General features: G+C 48.4%; 2 protein-coding genes across 2 annotated transcripts; one reads left to right on the top strand and one right to left on the bottom strand.

Moving 5' to 3' along the window:
• The first annotated feature begins 685 nt into the window (after window positions 1-685).
• On the top strand, window positions 686-8,733 carry LOC133239504 (spermadhesin-1). Its single transcript, XM_061403773.1, has 5 exons — window positions 686-1,219; window positions 3,588-3,617; window positions 4,700-4,835; window positions 6,758-6,945; window positions 8,476-8,733. Exons 1-5 carry the CDS (start codon window positions 1,174-1,176, stop codon window positions 8,478-8,480), a joined length of 405 nt encoding a protein of 134 aa, XP_061259757.1. The 5' UTR covers window positions 686-1,173; the 3' UTR covers window positions 8,481-8,733.
• A 3,555-nt stretch (window positions 8,734-12,288) lies between these two features.
• On the bottom strand, window positions 12,289-15,312 carry C26H10orf120 (chromosome 26 C10orf120 homolog). The gene is made up of 3 exons (XM_061403767.1): window positions 15,046-15,312; window positions 14,783-14,858; window positions 12,289-13,067 (listed from the first exon to the last, which is right to left on the bottom strand). The coding sequence occupies exons 1-3, from the start codon at window positions 15,243-15,245 to the stop codon at window positions 12,312-12,314; spliced, it is 1,032 nt and encodes a 343-aa protein (XP_061259751.1). The 5' UTR covers window positions 15,246-15,312; the 3' UTR covers window positions 12,289-12,311.
• Window positions 15,313-21,522: the final 6,210 nt, after the last annotated feature.

Here is a 21,522-nt window from a genome sequence, read left to right on the forward strand (position 1 = left end):
ATCCCCATTGGAAAAGCAGCCAACCCTACTGGCAGTTGGAGAAATGCATATTTTTAAAAAGATATTATTTTAAGCATTTCTGATCAGCATGGAATTTTGAAAGATTTAGTAAAATGCAGAGTTTTTAAGGTCAGGAAAATGGACATAGCGTTCTCCTGGTTGGTGTGTAGTTGCTAATGCTCCTTGAAAGACAATTGGGCTTGTGTTCCTTTAAATGGTCGAATGACTTCCATTATACAAACAGACTGTGTTTTATTTATGCATTCAACAATGAATGGACATTTGGGTTTTTAACCACTCTCTGTTACAAATAATGAAGCTATGAATATTCATGAATAATGTTCTGTGTGGCCATATTTTCATTTCCTTGGATAAATAGGTAGTAGAAAGTTGACTTATAAAGTACTTATAAAGTTTCCTTATAAAGTAAACTTGGATGGAACATGTTAGGAATCCGCTACATGTTTTCAACAAGGAGCTCTTCTGGGTTCTCATAACTGTAATACCTCACTATCAGAGCCATGTGGGTGTTGGTATAAACATAGAATAAATGCCAACATGTGCCTACCTTTCTCCCTTGTGGACACACCACACGCAGGCTGACATGTACTCTGGCTGCCCCACCAATTGTGACACGTGCACCTGGAGCAGACATGGGGCTGTTTACCTGCCTTTGCCCTGAGTGACACAGGAGGGCTCTTAAGACCAGGCAGCTGGGACGTCAGACTGGTCCTGCTTCTGCCACTGGTGCCCTGGAATGTGGGCAAGTCCCTTGGCCTCTCTGGGTCTCAGGTCCTCTCCTGTCCAAGGTGTTGTGAGGCTTATGCAAGTCACTGGAGGTGAACATGCTGAAGCTTAACCTCAGACAGGAGGGCTCCCAAATAAGAGTTCTGTGTGGCCATTGGTCCATGTCACCTATTATCTAGGACCGCAGGAAGAGGAGAGGAAGAAAAGAAATTGGTCATTATTTCCCAGGGGATAAAGGCACAGAAAGTGTGCGACAAAGACACAGAGAAAGCAGCAGGCAGCCCGCTTCTCCTAGAGAACCGGGGACTCCCGCAGCCCTGCAGGGCTGGGCTCCAGGGGAGGAGGTCAGGTGTCAGCTGCTGTGTGTATATAGCCCCAGGCCTCCGGGGCCGGGCTCAGTGCTGAGGCTGGTGCCAGGCTGTGAAGATGAAGCTGTCCAGCGTCATCCCTTGGGCCTTGCTGCTCAGCACAGGTAAGCCTGGCCCCCAGCCCCTTGCCCCTGGGGCCTCTCTGCTTCCTGTTCAACCTAGAGAGTCTGTGCAGTTTACTTGTTGCCCAAGAAGAGGGTCTGCAAGCTGCCCTCCTCCAAGGAGATGCCACCCTTAGCCTGGCCTGGAGGAGGAGTGTCCAGCAGGATGGTCATGACCCACGGCTGAGTATACAGTGATTTTAAAACATTTTCTGGGCTGTCCATCCTTGTTCTGGTATGCATTCCCTGGGACCTCTCTGCTTTAGCCAATGTCCCCTGGGATGCCCTGTGGGACAGCCAGCCCTCAGCCCAGACCTGGAGCAGGTGAACCAGACGTGGTCAGCTTTGCAGGGGTCTTGGAAGTGTGATGGTGTGAGTGTTGTAGGTGGGACCCTGGCTGGACCTGATTGGATGGTGGCATCCAAGGGGAAGTGGGGGCCCCTGCAGAAGCCCCAGGACAGGTGGGCTGCTCTGCCTCTGCCCCCGGGATGGAGACGTGGCAGCAACACGAGCTCAGGGATGACCGGCAGGAGCAGCAGCTCCCAGCAAGGCTGAGGATGTCCTACGAGGGGAGTGGGGATGGGGGTGGGGAGTCTTAGCCCTGCAGGGGGGCTGTGTACTGGGCCTGCACTGAACATGGAGGGACCCACAAAGATTCTTGGTGCTGGAGGGAAAGAAGAGATGGCCGTGCCTTCAGGGAAGCCTGTCTCCTTCCTCATTGCTCTTTCTGTCTCCTTCCTCCTCGCTCTCTCTGTCTCCTTCCTCCTCGCTCTCTGTGGGTCTTACTCTGTCCCGCCCCCTTCTCTGTGCTTTTCTGCTCCAGCTCCTCTTTCATCGACCCACACTCTCCTCCCCTGCTCCTCTGCAGGCTACTGTGCTCATGACCAGGAGCCGAGTGGACAGCTTGGGCTTGTGCTGTCAGTGTGTGGGCACAGATCCTTCTCAGCATTTATCCCTGTCTCCTGTGATCAGGACCTTCCCATCTCCCTGGTCTGGGGCTGTGGGGGGTGGGGAAGGGGAGCCCTGCTCCTGGGACACTTTGTGGGCAGCTTATAGGTAGAAACAGGTCCATCAGAGCCCTTCCTGCATCTGCTGTTTCTCAAGCGCCATCAGTTCAAATCAACAGATCAGGATGGCATGTTTTGGGGTGACGTGTTCTGAACTCCTCCAAGGGGCTGCTTGTTCCCCTGCTTCAAAGCCGGGACCTTAGATTCTAGATCAGAGGAGGTCACTGTATGTGCAGGTCTGTGGTGGGAAGTTGTGTGATTCTGCCCTTGAGATCTGCTTTCAGAGAAACCTCGATTTGTATTTTCCAGAGCAGACGAGACGAACGCTCCAGGGTGGGGAGGTTTCCTTTGTGGCCCCCAGCCCTGTGCCACTTCGGTACTCAGGACGGGCAGCTGGAGATGGACCCCAGTGTCCTGGTTGACATCTATGGTCACATAGCTTCCAGAGCGCTTGTTGATTTCGATCTACTGAGGAAAGCAGTGTCTATGGGAAAGGAATGTGGTGGGAGGTTGCCAGTGGCAGGGAGCATAGTGGACAGCCTCTCTGGGATGGGCACCGAGCTGTGTGCACGTGAACTGTCCTCTGGAACCAAGGAGGCTGTTACTATTAAATTTCCAGTTTACAGGTGCATGGACTGAGGTTTGTGAGAATAAATACCTTGTCTAAAGCCACCCAGCTCTCACCCGAGGCGCACTGGGCCCCAGTCTGTTTCCTGAGCTGGCTGTGCCCACTTGTCATGCCCTGAGGATAAACTACAAGCCACAACACCAGAGGAAACAGTGATTGCTGTCAGGTCACTGCCTCAGTTCCCTGATATGGTGAAACTTGCATAAATTAAGAATTCTTATTTCTTCTCAGCTGAGATTTTTATTCCATGTATTTACACCAAAAGCAAATTCATCATTGGTCTCATTGAAGAATTACAAAAAATACTCAAGTTATTTTTGAGTGCCCCTCTGTTCTGTTTGGCCCGGGACTGAGAGGTTTCCTAGGAAACAGCAGGTTCAACCTGCTGAGCAGAAACTCCCAGGTTAACTGGAGAAGCCACTCAGCCTCCTGAGAGCTGACTTGTCTGACTGTGGCTCCAGAACCAGAACATTCATTTTCACTGAGTGGGCCTGAGAAACAGACAGTCACAGCTGAATAAGCGAGTCCTGATGGCTGAGCGCCAGACTTCCTTCCTGCTCTGTCCCTGCAGGACCCAGCTCTTCCGAGGATGAGGGTAGCCAAGTATTGTGTGCCCAGCACGATCCCTGGAAACACAGCCCCTCCTCACAGGGTGCTCACTGTATGTGCTATATAACCTTGACACTTCAGTAACTTCCAGCTTTTCATTTGTTGTTCTCTTTTGATGTCTTTCCAGCCACAGTGGATTCAATGGACTGGCTCCCCCGTAAGTACCGTCTTAATGCTTTACCACTTTATGCTCCTCACGGGGAGCAGTGCTTTAGGGCTTCAGTTCAGATGCCTGTCCTGGAAACACTGGTGTCGTTTACCTTTTGGTTAAAGGAACTTGGCGTTTCCGGAGCTGACCGTCAGCCTTGGTCTTAAAAATCCCTGGGGTCCCATAACCTGACCTCCTACGACTCCCACCTTGTTCCTTCTCCCTCCCCTCCTCACCTCCACAACCCAGGAGCTTCCCCTGCCCTCCTGCCTGCACAGCCTCATGAGGCAGGAATGGGACCACCTCTCCACAGCGCAGGTGTCCCAGGACTATGGAGCCACCTTCAGTGGCTGGAGCCTGGAGGGCTGAGGGGCATCACCATGTCCAATGTCAGATATGAGAGCCTCCAGGCAGAGGGTGCTTTGGCATCAGGGGGGTGCTGGGCAAAGAGAAAGCTTGCCCCCTGATGTGGGGGCTGATAGATGATTGAGTGACTGATGATTGATCAATCGATGATTGACTGATTTCCCTAGTGATTTTCAGGTCCAGGTAAAACTTGAACTCATTTGATCAAAACACCAATGACGAAAGTGCTATTTTATCTTCACTTTGCAAACAATGGGCTTCTCTGGCGGTTCAGCTGGTAAAGAATATGCCTGTAATGTGGGATACCTGGGTTGATCCCTAGGTTGGGAAGAGCCGCTGGAGAAGGGAACAGCTACCCACTCCAGTATTCTGGCCTGGAGAATTCCATGGACTGTATAGTCCATGGGGTCGCAAAGAGTCGGACACGTCTGAGCGACTTGCACTTTCACTTGACAAACAATGTTTTGCTGACAAGGTGTTAAACTCTTATATTTTTCAGGGATCAAAACAAACTGCAGTAAAGGGTATGGATCTCTTTAAAATTCTGAAAAGAGTAAAACCTTGAAAACCACATTTTCCTGGATGCTCAGACTGCATGGTGGATGTCTGTTTGTGATTGGGGAGTGGGAGTCAGGACCACCTGCAGTGGGGTGGGCGAGGGGTGGCACAGAGCCCAGCAGCCTGGTGCACCTTCTGGGAGACTGGAATCCTTTCTTCTGTTATAGGGAATACTAACTGTGGGGGAATCCTCAAAGAGGAGTCTGGAGTGATCGCCACCTATTACGGACGGAAAACGAACTGTGTCTGGACTATCCAGATGCCACCAGAGTACCATGTTAGGGTGTCTATCCAATATCTCCAGTAAGTACTCAGTTGAGTGTTCTTTGCTGATGGTGTGGTTTTATGGGAAGGTGTCCCTCTTTGCCCCTTCCCGTTCCCCCTGCACCACCCAGCACACACATCCAGACACATCCTGACTCCAGCTCACTCCTGCTGATGACCCTGCATGGCCCCCTGCCCTCTGCATAGAGCTGACCCTCCTTGCATGGCTTTCAGATCCCTCCAGGGGACCCCGACCTCCCCTCCCTTCTAACCTCTTCTCCCCTCTGTCCCCTCTCTGAGCTGAGCCAGCACACACTGAGCTGTGGACCCATCAGACTGTTGGGCAGCTCTAAGCCTTTGCTCACACTGTCCCCTCTGCCTGAAAGGCACCTTCCACCTCTCCCAGACTCACCACCTGCTGCTTAGGGTCCTCATTTCCTAGTTCACGAGTTCACTGGAAGAACTTTTCCATCACACATGAAACCCCTGCTCTGACTCTGTCCACAGCTGGGCAGATATTTCTCGGATTTGTGCTCCATATATTACCTGCTTTGGGAAGATCCCCTGGAGAAGGGACTGGCATCCCATTTCAATATTCTTGCCTGGAGAATCCCACGGATAGAGGAGCCTGATGGGCCACAGTCCACAGGGTCTCAAAGAGTTGAGTGACATGACTGAGCGATGATGCACGCACCATTCCTGCCCATGTCTGAGTTTGTGCCTACAAGAAAGGGAGTCTTATTTTTGGCGGTTAAGAAATGTTTTCTAACTAGTGACTGAGTGGATGAATGAAAGACTGAATGAACAATTAAAGGACAGGGTGAATAATACTGCAACAGAAAGCACTGTCAAGGTAGCAATAAGCTGCAGCTTTTCTATAGAAGGTTACTCTTCACAGATATTAACACAGGGGCCACATTGCCACCAATTGCAGACCAAGTGATGTATTGTCCACAGTGGTGGCTGAGACACGTGATGTTATCTTGTGACTGAGGGCCCTGTCCCTCCAGACCTTCCACAGGGTCAGGTCTCCACTAGATGGAGGAGCTGCTCTGTGTGAGGACCACCTGGCAATGCCTGCCTCACAGCAGGGCTCAGACCATCTACCGAAACCACACACCAGGGCTGAAGGAAGCAGGCGTTTCCTACATCACCATCTCTGTTAGGATCAGAGGGGTAGATTATTCTTAAAATTTTCATTATTGTTCCTTTGACCCTCTCCAAGGCCAGTTTTGTATATGACTGTCCTTGGGACCAGGAAGAATCAGTCTGTCCAAGAGCGAGCTAGTATAGAGGGAGCTGAGTGTGTGTCCTGGTGAGATGTCCCTTCCGTGTCTCGTTTTAGCCCAGAGAGGCTCCAACCTCGCTCCTGGCTGGGACACACGCTGGTGGCTGAGAGAGGAAGACAGGGTGGGGTGAGGTCTGATGGGCAGGAGGAGGAGACAGAGACCTCAGCAGGAGTGTGACACCCCGAGTGTGCACTTTGCCCACAGCAGGGAGAGCTGGACGCCCCTCTCGCCTCTCTAGATCCTGGAGGCTAATAGGGGGTCCTGGGTTCCTTGTGCCAGGGGTGTAGAAGGTAAAGCAGGAGTGGAGTCACACACGCATGTCTGGGCCTCAACTGACTCCATTCTTGTTGCCCAAGGAAACAGTCCTCAGGGTTGACTGTACTATTCCCTCCAGTGGCTCCTGATCCCAGAGTCCTGGGTGGGCTTCCCTGAGCCCCATCAGTGGGGCTGCTCAGGAGGCAAGGAGTCACCTGCAGCCCTGGTGTGGGGAGGGTCCTGGGTGACCACCATCTCCTCCTCCAGAAGCGTGAGTCTCCTTCCCTGTGGGCACCATGCCTGGGAAGTCTGGTGAGCAAAGCTCTGTGATTGCATTGGGTCTAGACAGGGGAGGCTGCCTGCCAGAGGGACCATGATTCCAAAGGCTGATGCCTGCCCTTCTTTCTGCTCCAACAGACTCAACTGTAATAAAGAGTCTCTGGAGATTATAGATGGGCTGCCAGGATCTCCTGTCTTAGGGAAGATTTGTGAAGGTTCACTCATGGATTATAGATCTTCTGGCAGTATCATGACTGTCAAGTACATCAGAGAGCCTGAGCACCCAGCTTCCTTCTATGAAGTGTTATACTTTCAGGATCCACAAGGTAGGTAAAAGGAGGCAGGCACCTGCTGATAAGTCCTCCTTCTCTGTGCATGGTACAGGGAAGTTGGGCGTGTGGTATTTATATGATTGTTGAAATAAACTCCATTGTCAGCAGATGAGCCAGAGGCAGTGTGACCTAGTGAAGTGAAGTGAAAGTGAAAGTCGCTCAGTCATGTCTGACTCTTGCGACCCCATAGACAGTAGCCTGCCAGGCTCCTCTGTCCATGGGATTCTCCAGGCAAGAACACTGGAGTGGGTAGCCATTTCCTTCTCCAGAAAGATCCACCAGTTCTATGACAGCCTTTCTGCATCCACAGATCTTGCAGTTGTGAAGATCTGACATGAAAATTCTTTTACAAGTTTTATTTTACATCTAAACAAGATGATCATTTCCTCTCAAATATAAAATTTCCCTTCCTGATCATATTAAAATCCTTTAGGCATATATCTGGAGAAGGCAATGGCAACCCACTCAGTACTCTTGCCTAGAAAATCCCATGGATGGAGGAACCTGGTAGGCTGCAGTCCATGGGGTTGCGAAGAGTCAGACACGACTGAGCGACTTCACTTTCACTTTCATGCATTGGAGAAGAAAATGGCAACCCACTCCAGTATTCTTGCCTGGAGAATCCCAGGGACCGCAGAGCCTGGTGGGCTGCCATCTATGGGGTCACACAGAGTCTGACACGACTGAAGCGACTTAGCAGCAGCAGCAGCAGCAGCAGCAGCAGCAGCAGGCATATATCAGTCAGTTCAGTTCAGTCACTCAGTCATGTCCGACTCTTTGCGACCCCGTGGACTGCAGCACACCAGGCCTCCCTGTCCATCACCAATGCCCAGAATTTACTCAAACTCATGTCCATTGAGTCAGTGATGCCATCCAGCCGTCCCATCCTCTGTCGTCCCCCTCTCCTCCCACCTTCAATCTTTCCCAGCATCAGTTAGTTCTTGGCATCAGGTGGCCTAAGTATTGGAGTTTCAGCTTCAGCATCAGTCCTTCCAATGAACATTCAGGACTGATCTCCTTCAGGATGGACTGGTTGGATCTCCTTGCAGTCCAAGTGACTCTCAAGTTTTCTCCAACACCACAGTTCAAAAGCATCAACTTTTCTGCACTCAGTATTCTTCACAGTCCAACTCTCACATCCATACATGACCACTGGAAAAACCATAGCCTTGACTAGAAGGACCTTTGTTGGCAAAGTAATGTCTCTGATTTTTAATATGCTGTCTCTGTTGGTCATAACTTTTCTTCCAAGGAGTAAGTGTCTTTTAATTTCATGGCTGCAGTCACCATCTGCAGTGATTTTTAAGCCCCCCCAAATAAAGTCTGTTTTCACTGTTTCCACTGTTTCCCCATATATTTGCCATGAAGTAATGGGACCAGATGTATATGTAACCTAAAACAAACCAAGCACAGTCCCTCAAGAGTGTATTTTTTCCTCATTAATGATTGACTGCAATTTCACCCACATGTCAATTGGAAGAAAATGCTCCTTAAACTCTACTTAACCTGTTCTCCATCCCACAGCTTAGTGATCTCTGCTCAGGCCTGAGTGGACAAGCGTTGCAAAAGAGAACAACATTCCTTGAAGACCCTCTGGAATCAGCTGCCCACAAGGAGAAGCATCTTCTGATCACCTGCTCTCAGCCTGTCACCTCCATCCTTTCCAGCCCCTGGTCTCCTAACTGCAGAAAGATTCCTTACTACTGGGCTTTAGATTGTTGCCACTCTTGTGGTTAGTTCCTTCTCTTTATCATTATAATCATTTTGAATAATGTCTCTTTACCTGAGTCTGGATTTTGTTTTAGTTTGTGAGTCCTGGTGTCACAGGGTTGGAACCCCAGGCATCGCTGAGAGTAGTTGAAACCCCTCCTGAAGGTCTTTATGCCCAGAGGGCTTCTCATTGGTCTGAGGTCTATCTCAGGACAAGAGCTCTGTCTATTTATGATTTTCCTCGCCTGCACAAGGAAACCCTCTACAGCATAGCCTTGAGACGCTGGCCTGGCTCCCTGCCAAGTTTCAAGCAATGTGCTTGAGGATATAGAATCTTTAGTGAGGATATGTTGAGTATCTTCTGATTCCCACCATCTAACTATCAATTATATTGCATCATAGTCCCTTTTAAAGGTCTGCAGAGAGTAAAAGATAAAGTTCACATGGTTTGCGGGCTCATTAAGTCGGGTGATGTTGCATTTTTTCAGACCAGGAGTTGGGAGGGTCAAAAACAGGGCTGGCACAGCCCCTTATAAGCCTGGAGCTGCTTCCGTGTCCCTTTCTTCTGTTCAGAGAGGAGAGGGAGTGTGGGGGTCTTTTCATGAACTTGTGGGGAGAACCATCAACTCCCTCAGGCACAATAATCTATGTGTGTGGACCATCCTGTTGAGGTCAACTCAGAAAGTCACGCTGGAATCTCCCTTCCTCAAGTGAGTTCTCTGAAGGTGATTTTTCTTTGTTGATATTGTAGATTTTAGGATCTTTTCCAGTTCACCCCCCGTCATCCAGCATAGGCATCAAACCACAATCCAGTTCCATTTTTCACTTCCTGTTGAAAACCAGTCCGTAGAGTTTACCCACCTTAGCAGAGTTTTATCAAAGCCTTCTTCACCTGACCTTCCCTCCCTTCTAATGTCTTCTCCCCTCCGGCCCCTCTCAGGGCTGAGCCATCACACACTGAGCTTTGGACACGGCACACCTTTGAGCAACTCTGAGCCTTTGCTCACACTGTCCCCTCGGCCAGGAGTCCATCCTTCCAACCTTCCAGACACATCTGTCTGCTGCTCAGGGAGCCCCATGAAGCACATCCTGGTTCAGCTGAAGGGCTGACTCCACCATTGCATCTTTGTGCCTCTCTCACTTGCCTCATGTAGATCTCGATGAGATTTAAGTATACAGGGGCTGTTAGTCACTCGGTCATATTCGACTCTTGGCGATCCCACAAGTGGAGCCTGGGTCGCCTGCATTGCAGGCAGATTCTTTACCATCTGAGCCACCAGGGAAGTCAAGTATACAGTATCAGTTGCTTATTTATTCAGTGCGTACCATTGTGGCACTCGAACTTTAGGGTCCTACTAGTAATTCTTAAATGAATGAATGAGTGATAAGGTCAGAGTTGTGTTTTCAATGTTCCAATGAGGCTCTGCATTTCTCTCCAGGCAGTCTTCAGCGTTAACATGGGAGTCACGTTTCCCTCAATGGTAGGCTAAGCCAAACACAGACCAGAAAAGATGCTGAGACAGAAGATGTCATCTGTGTGAGGAAGGGTCTCTGTCCTTCCAGATTTGACGTGGGGTCTAGACCTACACTAAGTTACTCTCATGTGCCCAAGGATGAAACGCCTTGCAAATGGCTGCAAAACGGGGTTTAGACTATTCAAACGTTGCTTCTGTAAACTTGAAATAGTGTGGTCAAGAATCAAGACTGGGGTGCAAACTCAAGGAGGTGGGATTGACAACACACGCATTTCCCATGGTTTATGTAATTTCTCGAGGGTTCAGATGGTTAGATGGCTCTGAAAACTTCCCTGCATTGGCCCTTTGCCATTTTCAGAGATTTCGGGCTCTTCCTGTCCTTATCTCTGGGAAGGCTCTGTTTGGTTAAGGGTTAAACCTGTACAGAAGGTCCTGGTTCTTCCTGGACATGTCCCCTGCCTCCTGCTGGATTCCTTAGAGCCTCCAGCCTGTCTCTTGTGAGCAGGGCATGTGCTTGTGGCTAAGTGAGGATAAAGGAAGGGATCGGGAGTTAAGAGCAGAGAGGGCTTTGAAGGCCAGAGAGAGAAGCAGAAGGACCTCCTCAAGACTAGGATGGTGCTCCACAAGAATATGGACACAACTTGTGCCTCTGATCCTGCTCTTGGACGCAAGATTGGCTGCTGGAGCCGGCAGCCCCACCCCCAACCCCATCTGCCAGAGGAGTGGGGGGTCAGAAACCAAGGAGTGGCTACACACTCAGGTCAGAAGGAAAGCTCTGCTTCTGAGGACAGAACAATGAAAGGCTTTATTTTCTGCAGAAGCATTCATCCATCTCTGCGAGGCACTCGTCGATTGCTTCCTGGGAGTTCCTTCTCCAGGGCAGCACTGTTTAACCTCAGTTGGTGTATTATGTTGCTTTTCCCTAGCATCTACCTAGAGAAAAGAATTCCTGGGTAAACAGCTCATCATGAAGCCCCTTGATGATTCAAGGGTGTGGGGATGGCAGGCAGGTGACAAATGGAATGCTAGGGACCGGCTAGGGCATGGCTATCTGGAGCAGAGCCCCTCGGAGACTCCCCAGGCATTCGTGTACAGCCCAGAGTCCTAACACCTCCAGGGTGACCATGGGGTTGTCATAGGCCTGAGGGAGACTGACTGATGGTCTTGGGCGATGTTGCTATAATGACCTCTGGCTGTCACAGAAGGGGCCGTGGACATGTGGACAGAAAGCCTTTGGCCACACTGATGTGGGCAATGGCCATGCATCGGGGTGTCCCCAAATGCCATGGGTCAGAAAGATCATGATGACGTTGACAGTGACTCCTCAGAGGAATCATGCGAAACATCGGCCCAGAGTCTATTTCTCAAAGTTGCTTCAGCTTTGATTCCAGCTGGACACATCTGTGCTTTAGATCTAACCTTCCTTCTCTCTCACACAGATGCCCAGCCCCAGACCACACACTGTCCAGGTGAGAACCCAGCATCCCATCTCAGAATGTCCCTTCTCTCTCTGCCCTTCCCCCACTATATAAACCAGTCCATGAGTCCCTTCTGGACATATGGCTTATTCTACCACCGGCAATATCCACGCTCAATAGGGCTTCTTTTCAAGGATTTGCAAGGCCTTGCAGAGTTTACACTTGCTTTCTGTGTGTGTGTGTATGCTCAGCTGCTTCAGAAGTGTCTGACTTAGTATGATCCCCTGGACTGTCTCTGCACTGGCAGGTGGATTCTTTCCCGCTGTACCAGCTAGGAAGCCAAAATGAGCATGGAAGTGAAAGTCGCTCAGTCGTGTCCGACTCTTTGCAACCCCTTGGACTAGAGAGTCCCTGGACTTTTCCAGGCCAGAATCCTGGAGTGGGTAGCCTTTCCTTTCTCCAGGGGATCTTCCCAACCCAGGGACTGAACCCAGGTCTCCCTCATTGCAGGCAGATTCTTTACCAGCTGAGCCACCAGGGAAGCCCGAAAAAATATTAATATATATGACTGAATCACTCTGCTGTACACCTGAAATATTGTTAATCAACCCCATTACAATATAAAATAAAAATTTTTTTTAATGAAAAGTTCTTTAAAAGTAAAAAAAAGAAAGAAAAGAAAGAAAAAGACACCTGGGCAGAGCTGCAGGAGTAAGAAGGACCAGCAGGCTGGGTTACCATGCAGATAAATAAAGCTTTAATAATGATGGGGAGCAACTTTGCACATGTACTCTTTCCAGGCATTCTCTTCTTCCAGACGGGTGGCCTGTGATGCGTAACTGGGGTAGATCCCCCGAGACAGAAAATCCTGATTCATTAGCATGAGGTCGCCAGGAAATTCTGACACGTGCAAAAGACTTCTGTTTGTTAAGCCAGTGATGGACCTTTCTGCTTTCTTTGCAGGGAAGAATGGTTTTAGATCGTTTGGATGGTACGTTAGGCATTTTTGGGGTTCTTCTGACTTGAAAATGACGTTCATTTTAATTTCCTGTCTTTTGGAGGTTTTGCTCTCCGCCTCGCCTCTCCCCTTTTGATGCGCATCGTTGCCATCGTCGGCGTTGCCGTCATCCTGGCCTTCCCCAGCCCTGGCCCTTGCCATGGGGCCCAGGCCCCCTGAAGGCAGAAGCGATGAGCCCCTAAACCTTTCGATGTAGGGTAGCAGCTGCTTGCTCCGCAGGGCTCTCGCCAGCTGCATACGCTCTATGTGCTTGCTGACGTTCAGCCTCTCCCGCCGGGGCATCCTGAACTCCTCCGGGGACACGATCACCTTGGCCGTCCACATTTTCCCCAGGGACCCACAGGTGGCACAAGGAGGGGTGTGTTGCCTTCTACAGCCCACCGCCCGCTTGTAGTCTGCAGACAGCGTCTGTAGTTCCTTGAGCATTTTCCGTTCTTCCTCTTGCTTATAAGTCAGAAACCTCCGGGCTGCGACGGTGTGAACGCCACCTAGACGCTGACAAGTGGGAAAAGGTGTGTGAGTCGATCAGTCGTGTCCGACTCTTTGCAACCCCATGGACTAGAGCCTGCCAGGCTCTGCTCCAGGCAAGAATACTGCAGTAGGTTGCCATCCCCTTCTCCAGGGCCAATGGGCAGGGGGCTGGGGGGTGAGTGGGGAGAGGTGGTGGTTAAAATCTCAAGGGGATTGATGTGTTCATTTGTTTGTTGGTTAGTTTTTTATAATCCACATGTGGGTGAATTTCTACAGTACTTGTATTTCTCAATCTGATTTATTTCACTTAGTATGGGCTTCCCTGGTGGCTTAGAGGGTAAAGTGTCTGCCTGCAATGCAGGAGACCCAGGTTTGATCCCTGGGTCAGGAAGGTCTCCTGGAGAAGGAAATGGCAACCCACCCCAGTATTCTTGCCTGGAGAATCCCACGGACGGAGGAGCCCACCAGGCTGCAAAGAGCCAGACATGACTGAGCAACCTCACTTCACTTAGTTTGGTACATCAAGGGTTAGTAAAGGGGAGAAAACAAGAGTAGTGGTTACCAGAGAAGGAAGAGTGGGGAGGGGAAGGAAAAGAGGGTAAAGGAGATGAGCTGTAAGGTTATGGAGAAAACTAAATTTTGGTGGGGAACACATGTAGCACATAGAGAAATATGAAACCCAGCGTTGTACACAAGACGCCAATGTAATTGCTGAGTCTTGCTGCAGGTCACAGGTGTGAGGCCCTGTACCAAGGCCACAGAAGCAGAGCCCAGAACCAAAGCTAACTGAGCCCCTTTGTAACCTTACCAAAGCCAACCGGGCCCCTTTGTAACCTTACCAAAAGTCCCCTTGATCATCACTAACAAGCTTCCTGATTCCCAGTTAGGCAAAGACGCCCACTCCAGTAAACACCCTGTCACACTCCAATCACCTAACGCCAACCTTCCAGTAGGAACTGTCTTTGTCTTGAGGCTATAAAAATTGGCTATTAACTCATGAAAGTGGTCAACTCTCCCTGGCTTGTCAGGAGTTGTCAGCCTGTTGCCCTCGAAATGCCCACTTTATCTCTGTTATTTTTTTTAAATAAAAGCACTCCTTTCTGCAGTACTCTGTGTCTGGAAATTCTTTTCCCACCTGCTCTCAGACTGCCTCAACAATAATGTCCTAAATCAATGTTACCTCAACAACAACAAAAACATAAAAATATAGCATTTACTATGGAAAATTTTAAAAAAGTTCTCAATGGGACAGGAGCAAAGGACACCCACAGAAAGAATTATCTAGTGGCTCCCTTGCCCTCCATCCGTGAGGGTGCCCGAGACCCTGTATAGTGAGAATGAGGGTAGATCTTTGGGAACAGATGAGCCTGGGTTCAAATCTGACTCTCCTTCTCACCTACTATGAATCTGAGAGAATTGTATTGATCTTACAGGCCCCTGTGAGGTCTCCATGAGATAACATATATGAAAGCGACTAGTGCAAGATAAGGGCTCAAGAAGAGGCCGCTTCCGTGATTCGTTATCACTTGTAGTTACAGTCCTGCTTGGGACTTTGTAATAAGAGAGTATTTTGCTTTTGCTAGGCAAATATGGAAGCCACTAGTTAACTCAGCCAACTCTCCTCCACTGCTTGGGAGACTCACACCTGTGTTGCTGGTGGTTTTTGAAACTCTGACTCTCCTAGCCTAACTGCCTGGATTCCGTGGGGCCTCCCTGTATATAAATTTCACAGCACTTACTAGGATCTCTTTCTCCAAGGGGGAGTATTTCCCGAGGGCGATGCGTGGGTCTGACTTGTAGAACTTGGTCCATATCCTGGAAGGCAGAGAGGTGTATTAGAACTCGGAAATGGTCTTCCTAGTGTTGCCTTTTGGAGTGGGAAATCTCACAAAGGGTGATGCTCTGTGATCACGGTTTCTACAGCCACAGGGTGGGCTCTTCCATTTGGCTTCAAATCTGACATGGGTGGGAGGGAATGGACCAGAAGCACAGTTACACTCACCCCAGTGGTGAAGCAGGGCATACATCCCCTTGGGAGGACAGGGACTCTTTATTCAGGAAGGAATCGCTTATATTGAAAACGCGCGCCGGTATTCCATTCTTATTTAACTTCCCCTCTGTAGTCACCCTCTCTTGGGCCCTTGAATCTCTAGCCCTCTGTTTTCCAATCTTCGGACAGCCATTCTCCCATTCTCTGATCATACTCTGGCTCCAGGCTAGGATGGGAGGTGTCAGTGCCTGGAGTTTCTTCCTAAGACAGCTTTAATGAGAACCCAAATGACAGTCACAAACATCTTGCATCATAACTGGCCTACGTGGCAGCTATTGTGAGGTCTGAGTTTAGGCATCAGATGATCCCCTGGGGTGAAATGGACACACACTACCATGGTCTCGGTATGTTGGAGTCCAGAGGAATAGAGTGGGCAGAGAAGTATAGCTGGGAGACGATCTGACCACGTCAATGCCACTTATAAGCCCATAAAGACTGCTCAGCTCTTTCTGGATGAACACTCATCACCTGAAGTCTCTCCCTGGTATTGGCTTGCCTCTCCAATCTTAGCTCCAATCTTAGTTCCTCATGCTCCATCCATGAACTCTATCCATGGTTCTTGGAATCAGCTTCTAGACATACTCCCCTCTTGTCTCAAATACGCCTCTCTGCCTTGACAACTTGCTTATCTTTTAGGGCCCAGCTTACCTGGAAATATCTCTGAGAAATACTGTTAGTGCAAAAATCAAGGCACAAAAGTATATAAATTGTAGACAACCTTTTTGTATTGAAAAGGAAAAAATAAGCATGTATACTTGCATTTGCATAAAGAAACACTAGAATAATACATGCAAAAAATGTCATAAATGGTTATCAGAGGTGGGTACCTGGCAGATATGGATAAGGTGGTAATGCGTCTTTTCATTGTGTACATTATTGTTTTGTACAGTATTGTTTAGAACCATGCGAGCCTATTACCTTTTGAAAAAAATGAGTTTAAAAAGTAAAGAAGCAGCTCATGGAAGACGATGTCTCTGACAAGTACTGGTCCTGAAGCTTTCCTTTGCTTCTACCAGAAAACACCCCTAAGTGGGAATATGTCCAGAGCTCATGCCCACAGCAGCCATCTGAAACACACCAATGCTCCTCTCACACACCCAGGCAATTTCAGTTCCCTAGAACAGCTGTGAACCTGGAAATCAGCAGCCAGTGCCGCGGAGTGGTATAGACAGTGCCTCTTGCCCTGTATGCATCGACTCACACATTTGTCCTACACACAGCCGTTTGCACAACCCACACAACACCTGGCATATTGCGTGCACAGCACAAATGTTTGTGGAACAACCAATGACTGGTACATGATGGAATACTAAAGACTGTACTTTCTGGTGGTCCAGAGGCCAAGCCTGCACTCCCAGTGCAGGTGGCCTGGGTTCAATCCCTGGTCAGGGAACTAGATCCCACACTCTTACTAAGAATTTGCATGCCTCAACTAAAGATCCCACTTGCCACGGTGAAGACTGAAGACTGTGCCGCAACTAAGACTTGGCACAGCCAAAAAAATAAATTTAAAAAAAAAAAGATTATTATGGACCTCGGTTCAGATGGTAAAAATATCCACCTGCAATGCAGGAGACCTGGGTTCAACCCCTGGGTTGAGAAGATCCCCTAGAGGAGGGCATGGCAACCCACTCCAGTATTCTTGCCTGGAGAATCCCTATGAACAGAGGAGCCTGGTAGGCTGCAGTCCAGAGGGTCGAAAAGGGTTGGACACGACTGAGCGACTAAGCATGGCACACATCAAAAAAATCAAGTCTTAGTCAAATTTCCAATAATACACTCGGGATGTAATGTGATATTTTTTTAAAGACCATACAAAACTTATATAGAGTATGATCTGGCTGTGTCAATACAACAGTATTCAAGAAGAAAAAGGACTAGAAGGAAAAACACAGAGATACGAGCAGTGGACTGTGGACTAGTGGAGGATATTCTAGGACTGGCCATGGACCTGCAGCCTGGTCCCATCCAGGTATTGAGATGGAGTAGCTATGGCCTTGTCTCAGCAGGTTCAGGTAGAAAAAGGTGGCACAGCTCCTCCAGGCATCAGAAAGTCAGTGATAAAGGGCACCCTGCCATGCTGCCCAGAAGTGATGTCACCATGACTATGGTAGGTTTGGGGTGGGAACTGGAAAAAGAGAGAAATTTATTTTAAGAAATTAGCTTACATGATTGTAGAGGCTGGAAGGTCCAAAATCTGCTGGCGTGGTCCAGCAGGCTGAAGACTCTGGGAGAGCCCATGTAGAGGTTCAAGACCACTGGGAGAATTGCCTCTTATTCAAGGAATGTAAGTCTTCAGTCTATTCATGCCTTCAGCTGATTGGATGAGGCCCACCCACATTATGGAGCAAAAGGCAATCTGCTTTACTCAAAGTTTGCTGATTTAAATATCAATCTCATCCAAAAACACCCTCACATAAATATCCAGAATAATGGATCAGACCAAAGCATGACTGGGCATACACGTGTGCTAAGTTGCTTTGGTCGTGTCTGAATCTTTGCGACCCTATGGACTATAGGCTCCTCTGTCCATGGGATTCTCCAGGCAAGACTACTGAAGTGGGTAGCCATGCCCTCCTCCAGGGGATCTTTCTGACCCAGGGATCTAACCATGGTCTCCTGTGTTGGCTGGCAGGCAGTTTCTTTACCACTAGCGCCACCTGGGAAGCCCTGGCTGGCACTATGACCCAACCAAGCCAACACATGAAAGTAACTCTCAAATCTACTTCTAAGTATTAGGTTTTAATGATTTGCTTAATTTTTAAATAGCTTTTTAATATCAGGGTTTTCATTTTTGTGCATAGTTTTGCCCATATTTGAGCTTCCTATTAATAGATTCATACAGTATGAATTCTTTCACACCTGCATTTCCCCTCAGCATTGTATTTTCCAGGCTGTTATGCTTGTAGTTCAATCATTTTCATTGTTATTTAGCATGATCGTCTTATTTATTAAACAGTCTTCTGTTGCTTACATTTGGATTTTTTTTTACTTTGGGGAGCATGATTGTACAGGTTTCCATGCAGTTACTCTGTTGGGTGCATACCTAAGAGTGAAATTGGTAAGCCCTCAGATATGTGTTGGAGAAGGCAATGGCACCTCACTCCAGTCAGTACTCTTGCCTGGAAAATCCCATGGACGGAGGAGCCTGGAAGGCTGCAGTCCGTGTGGTCGCTAAGAGTTGGACATGACTGAGCAACTTCACTTTCACTTTTCACTTTCATGCATTGGAGAAGGAAATGGCAACCCACTCCAGTATTCTTGCCTAGAGAATCCCAGAGATGGGGGAGCCTGGTGGGCTGCCATCTATGGGGTCGCACAGAGTCAGACATGACTGAAGTGACTTAGCAGCAGCAGCAGGGTATGTGTAACTTCAGTTTCCTAGAGAATTCTCAGCTCTGTTCAAAAATGTCTTTATAATTCACCCTCCCACCGATAAGGTATGAGAATTCCTTCTTGCCAACACTAGTGGGTATGTTGTGATACGTCATTGTGGCTTTAATTTATACTTTTATGATTACAAATGAAGTCAAATACTTTTTCTATTGCCCATTGAGATTACCCTTAGTGAAATGTCTATTCAGGACTTTTGTCCATTTTTTCTAGTAATTGCTTTTCTTATTGATATGTACAACTTCTTTACATATTCTTTTTATAAGCCTATTGCCAGTAAAATATATTGCAAATATCTGCTCCTACTCTTGACTAGCCTCTCCCCTTTCTTAAAGACGCCTTTTGGGGGTGAGAAGAGTTGGGCGATTGGGATTGACATATATGCACTATTTATACTATGTATAAAATAGATAACTGATGAGAATCTAGTGTATAGCACAGGGAACTCTACTCAAAGCTCTATGGCAACCTAAATGGGAAGGAAATCCGAAAAAGAGTGGATACATGTACATGTGTAACTGACTCACTTCTCTGTACAGCAGAAACTAACACAACACTAAAGCAACTATACTCCACCAAAAAGTAATTTTAAAAATATACACACTACTGTATATAGGACAGATGATCAACAAGGACCCACTGCACAGCACAAGGAAGTCTACTCGGTATTCTGTAATAGCATATATGGGAAAAGAATCTGGAAAAGAATGGATATACGTATATGGATAACTGAACCGTTCTGCTGTACATCTAAAACTAATGCAGCATTCTAAACCAAATATACTCCAATACAAAATTAAGTTTAAAAAGACGTCCTTTATTCCAGCTGCACTCCAATTTATGAGCCTTTTCCTGAATGGTTATTGCTTTACATGGCTTGTTTAAGAAAGCATTTCCTGTCCTAGGTAGGAATGATAATCTATATACATACTGCATATATATTTATGATTTTTCATATCCTTCTCTAAAAATTTCTTTTCTTTTGAACTTCTTAACTTCCTACCTTTTTTCTTTAAGTACATTTTCCAACTTAATATTATAATGACTATCAAGGAGTGCTCGTACATGTGTGTGTTTGCGTGTGTGTGTATGCAGGTCATACACAAAAAGTCCAAGATTCTCTTCCCCCGCTAGCCACACCTGTCCCTGCAGTCACCTCCTGGGCTCTGGCGCCCTCTGATGGATTTTGCCACTCAGTGACAGCTGGCTCTGCAAAGACCCGCCAGCCACTCCAGCTCTCCAGGGCTAAGATTCCCTACAGACATGGCCCCCTTGGTTTATAAGAATGGTGCTCTTTTCTAACATTGCACTATATTCAGACGTTTATATGAGAGGCTGTGGGCTTTAGAATCATAGTTCCCTTTACAAAGCCATTGGCTCTAGGCAGACCAGCCTCCTAGAAAGGTCTTCTAGGCCAGTGATTCTCCAAAATTTATGTGTATATAAATCCCCTGGCGAGTGTTACTCACTCAGTCGTGTCCAACTCTTTGCCACTCTATGGACTGTAGCCCATTGGGCTCCTCTGTCCATGGGATTCTGCAGGCAAGAATCCTGGAGCGGGTTGCCATGTCCTTCTCCAGGGGATCTTCCCAACCCAGGGATCAAACCCAGGTCTCCCGCATTGCAGGCAGATTCTTTACCATTTGAGCTACCTGGGAAGTCCATATAAACCTCCTAGAGATCTTATTAAAATGAAGTCACTGACACATAGAAAACACTTAATAAATATCTGTGGAATGAAAGCAAAAAGCTTAACTAAGATAGCACTGTAAAGTGAAGCAGGGAGCTCTGGGCCATAGAGAGGCATGATGTCCTTCTGTGGGCTGGGGTGTAAAAGGAGGGGCCGCAGGTTGAGTGAAAATAGCCCTCAGATCCGGACAGTATGCATCTCTAGGGCTTGTTTCTGGTTGCCTGGTTGAATCACTTAGGTGAGGCCACACCACTGTGTACAGGAGGTGGAGGCATCTTCCTGAAAGCATCAGGGGTGAGCCCAGTCCTCTGGCAAGAAATGGGTGCATGGAAGGGCTTTAAACTAAAAGAATTACTGCCACTCTCCTGCATCTAGATCTTGGAAAGGTCTAACCACTCTTGCCGGTGGCCCTGGTGGTGAGGAAAAGGTGGCCTCTAACCACAGGGAGCCAGCTCGGAGCAAAGTCAGGAGCCAGACTGAGAGCCCCATTGTGGCGGCCAGAGATAAGCTGAACCTCGTGGTTCCATGTGCTTTCCTGATTATGTCTGCTTCCCTGAAGGGCGAGCCCGTGCTCTGACTGCTCCAGTCTGGTCTCGGTCTAGGATTACGTTGGGGCTGCGGGGAGGGGTGGTGGGGCAGGAGTGTGGACTGTGCCTCGGAGGCCAGGACCCTGGGGTCAGCAGTGGTTAGTGAGACCCCTCTCAAGGGGAAGCGGAGATCCAGGAAGGAGCGCTTGGGGGTGATCCCTGAGATCCACACTCTCATTCCTGGGCAGTCCCTCCCCTGCCCACCTTGGGGAAATCTGGGCTGGATCTGATCTGTCTGTAGATGAAGTGACACATGCCCTAAGGACCCATCAGGAGGGCAGGAGGGGTGGGCATTCCACACAGAGGAAAGAGCAAAGCCAGAGAGAGCCTGTGAGTTCACGGAACTGTTGGCAGAAAAGGGCGTGTGGGGACAGGACAAGGGGCCAGAAAAGGATGCAGGCAGAGACTAGAAGAGCCTGTCAGGGCGTGCAGACAAGTTGGCACTTTCACCCTGAAGAGACTAGCATTGCAACTTCCTTCGAAGGAGGCAGCATGCGTAACAGCTTAGTTCTTTAAAAACAACTTTATCAGGATAAACTTTTGTTTTTGTTTAGTAGCTGATGTCCAACTCTTTTGCAACCCCATGGATGGTAGCCCGCCAGATTCCTCTGCCTATGGCATTCTCCAGGCGAGAATACTGGAGTGGGTTGCCATTCTCTTCTCCAGAGGATCTTGCGGAGCCAGGGATTGAACCTGTGTCTCCTGCTTGGCAGGCAGATTCTTTACCACTGAGTCATCAGCGGGAAGCCCCAGAGTAAA

Source organism: Bos javanicus, chromosome 26, assembly GCF_032452875.1.
Source record: "Bos javanicus breed banteng chromosome 26, ARS-OSU_banteng_1.0, whole genome shotgun sequence".
NCBI lineage: Eukaryota > Metazoa > Chordata > Mammalia > Artiodactyla > Bovidae > Bos > Bos javanicus.

What these genes read in the sequence shown, in the direction of transcription:
- C26H10orf120 (XM_061403767.1), bottom strand. Translation starts at nt 15,245, where the DNA reads ATGATCAGAGAATGGGAGAATGGCTGTCCGAAGATTGGAAAACAGAGG. An exon ending in TGCCCTGCTTCACCACTGGG is followed by an intron (nt 14,859 to 15,045) that starts GTGAGTGTAACT and finishes TCTGCCTTCCAG; the next exon opens with GATATGGACCAAGTTCTACA. An exon ending in CCTTGGAGAAAGAGATCCTA is followed by an intron (nt 13,068 to 14,782) that starts GTAAGTGCTGTG and finishes CCCACTTGTCAG; the next exon opens with CGTCTAGGTGGCGTTCACAC.
- LOC133239504 (XM_061403773.1), top strand. Translation starts at nt 1,174, where the DNA reads ATGAAGCTGTCCAGCGTCATCCCTTGGGCCTTGCTGCTCAGCACAG. An exon ending in GGCCTTGCTGCTCAGCACAG is followed by an intron (nt 1,220 to 3,587) that starts GTAAGCCTGGCC and finishes ATGTCTTTCCAG; the next exon opens with CCACAGTGGATTCAATGGAC. An exon ending in TTCAATGGACTGGCTCCCCC is followed by an intron (nt 3,618 to 4,699) that starts GTAAGTACCGTC and finishes CTTCTGTTATAG; the next exon opens with GGAATACTAACTGTGGGGGA.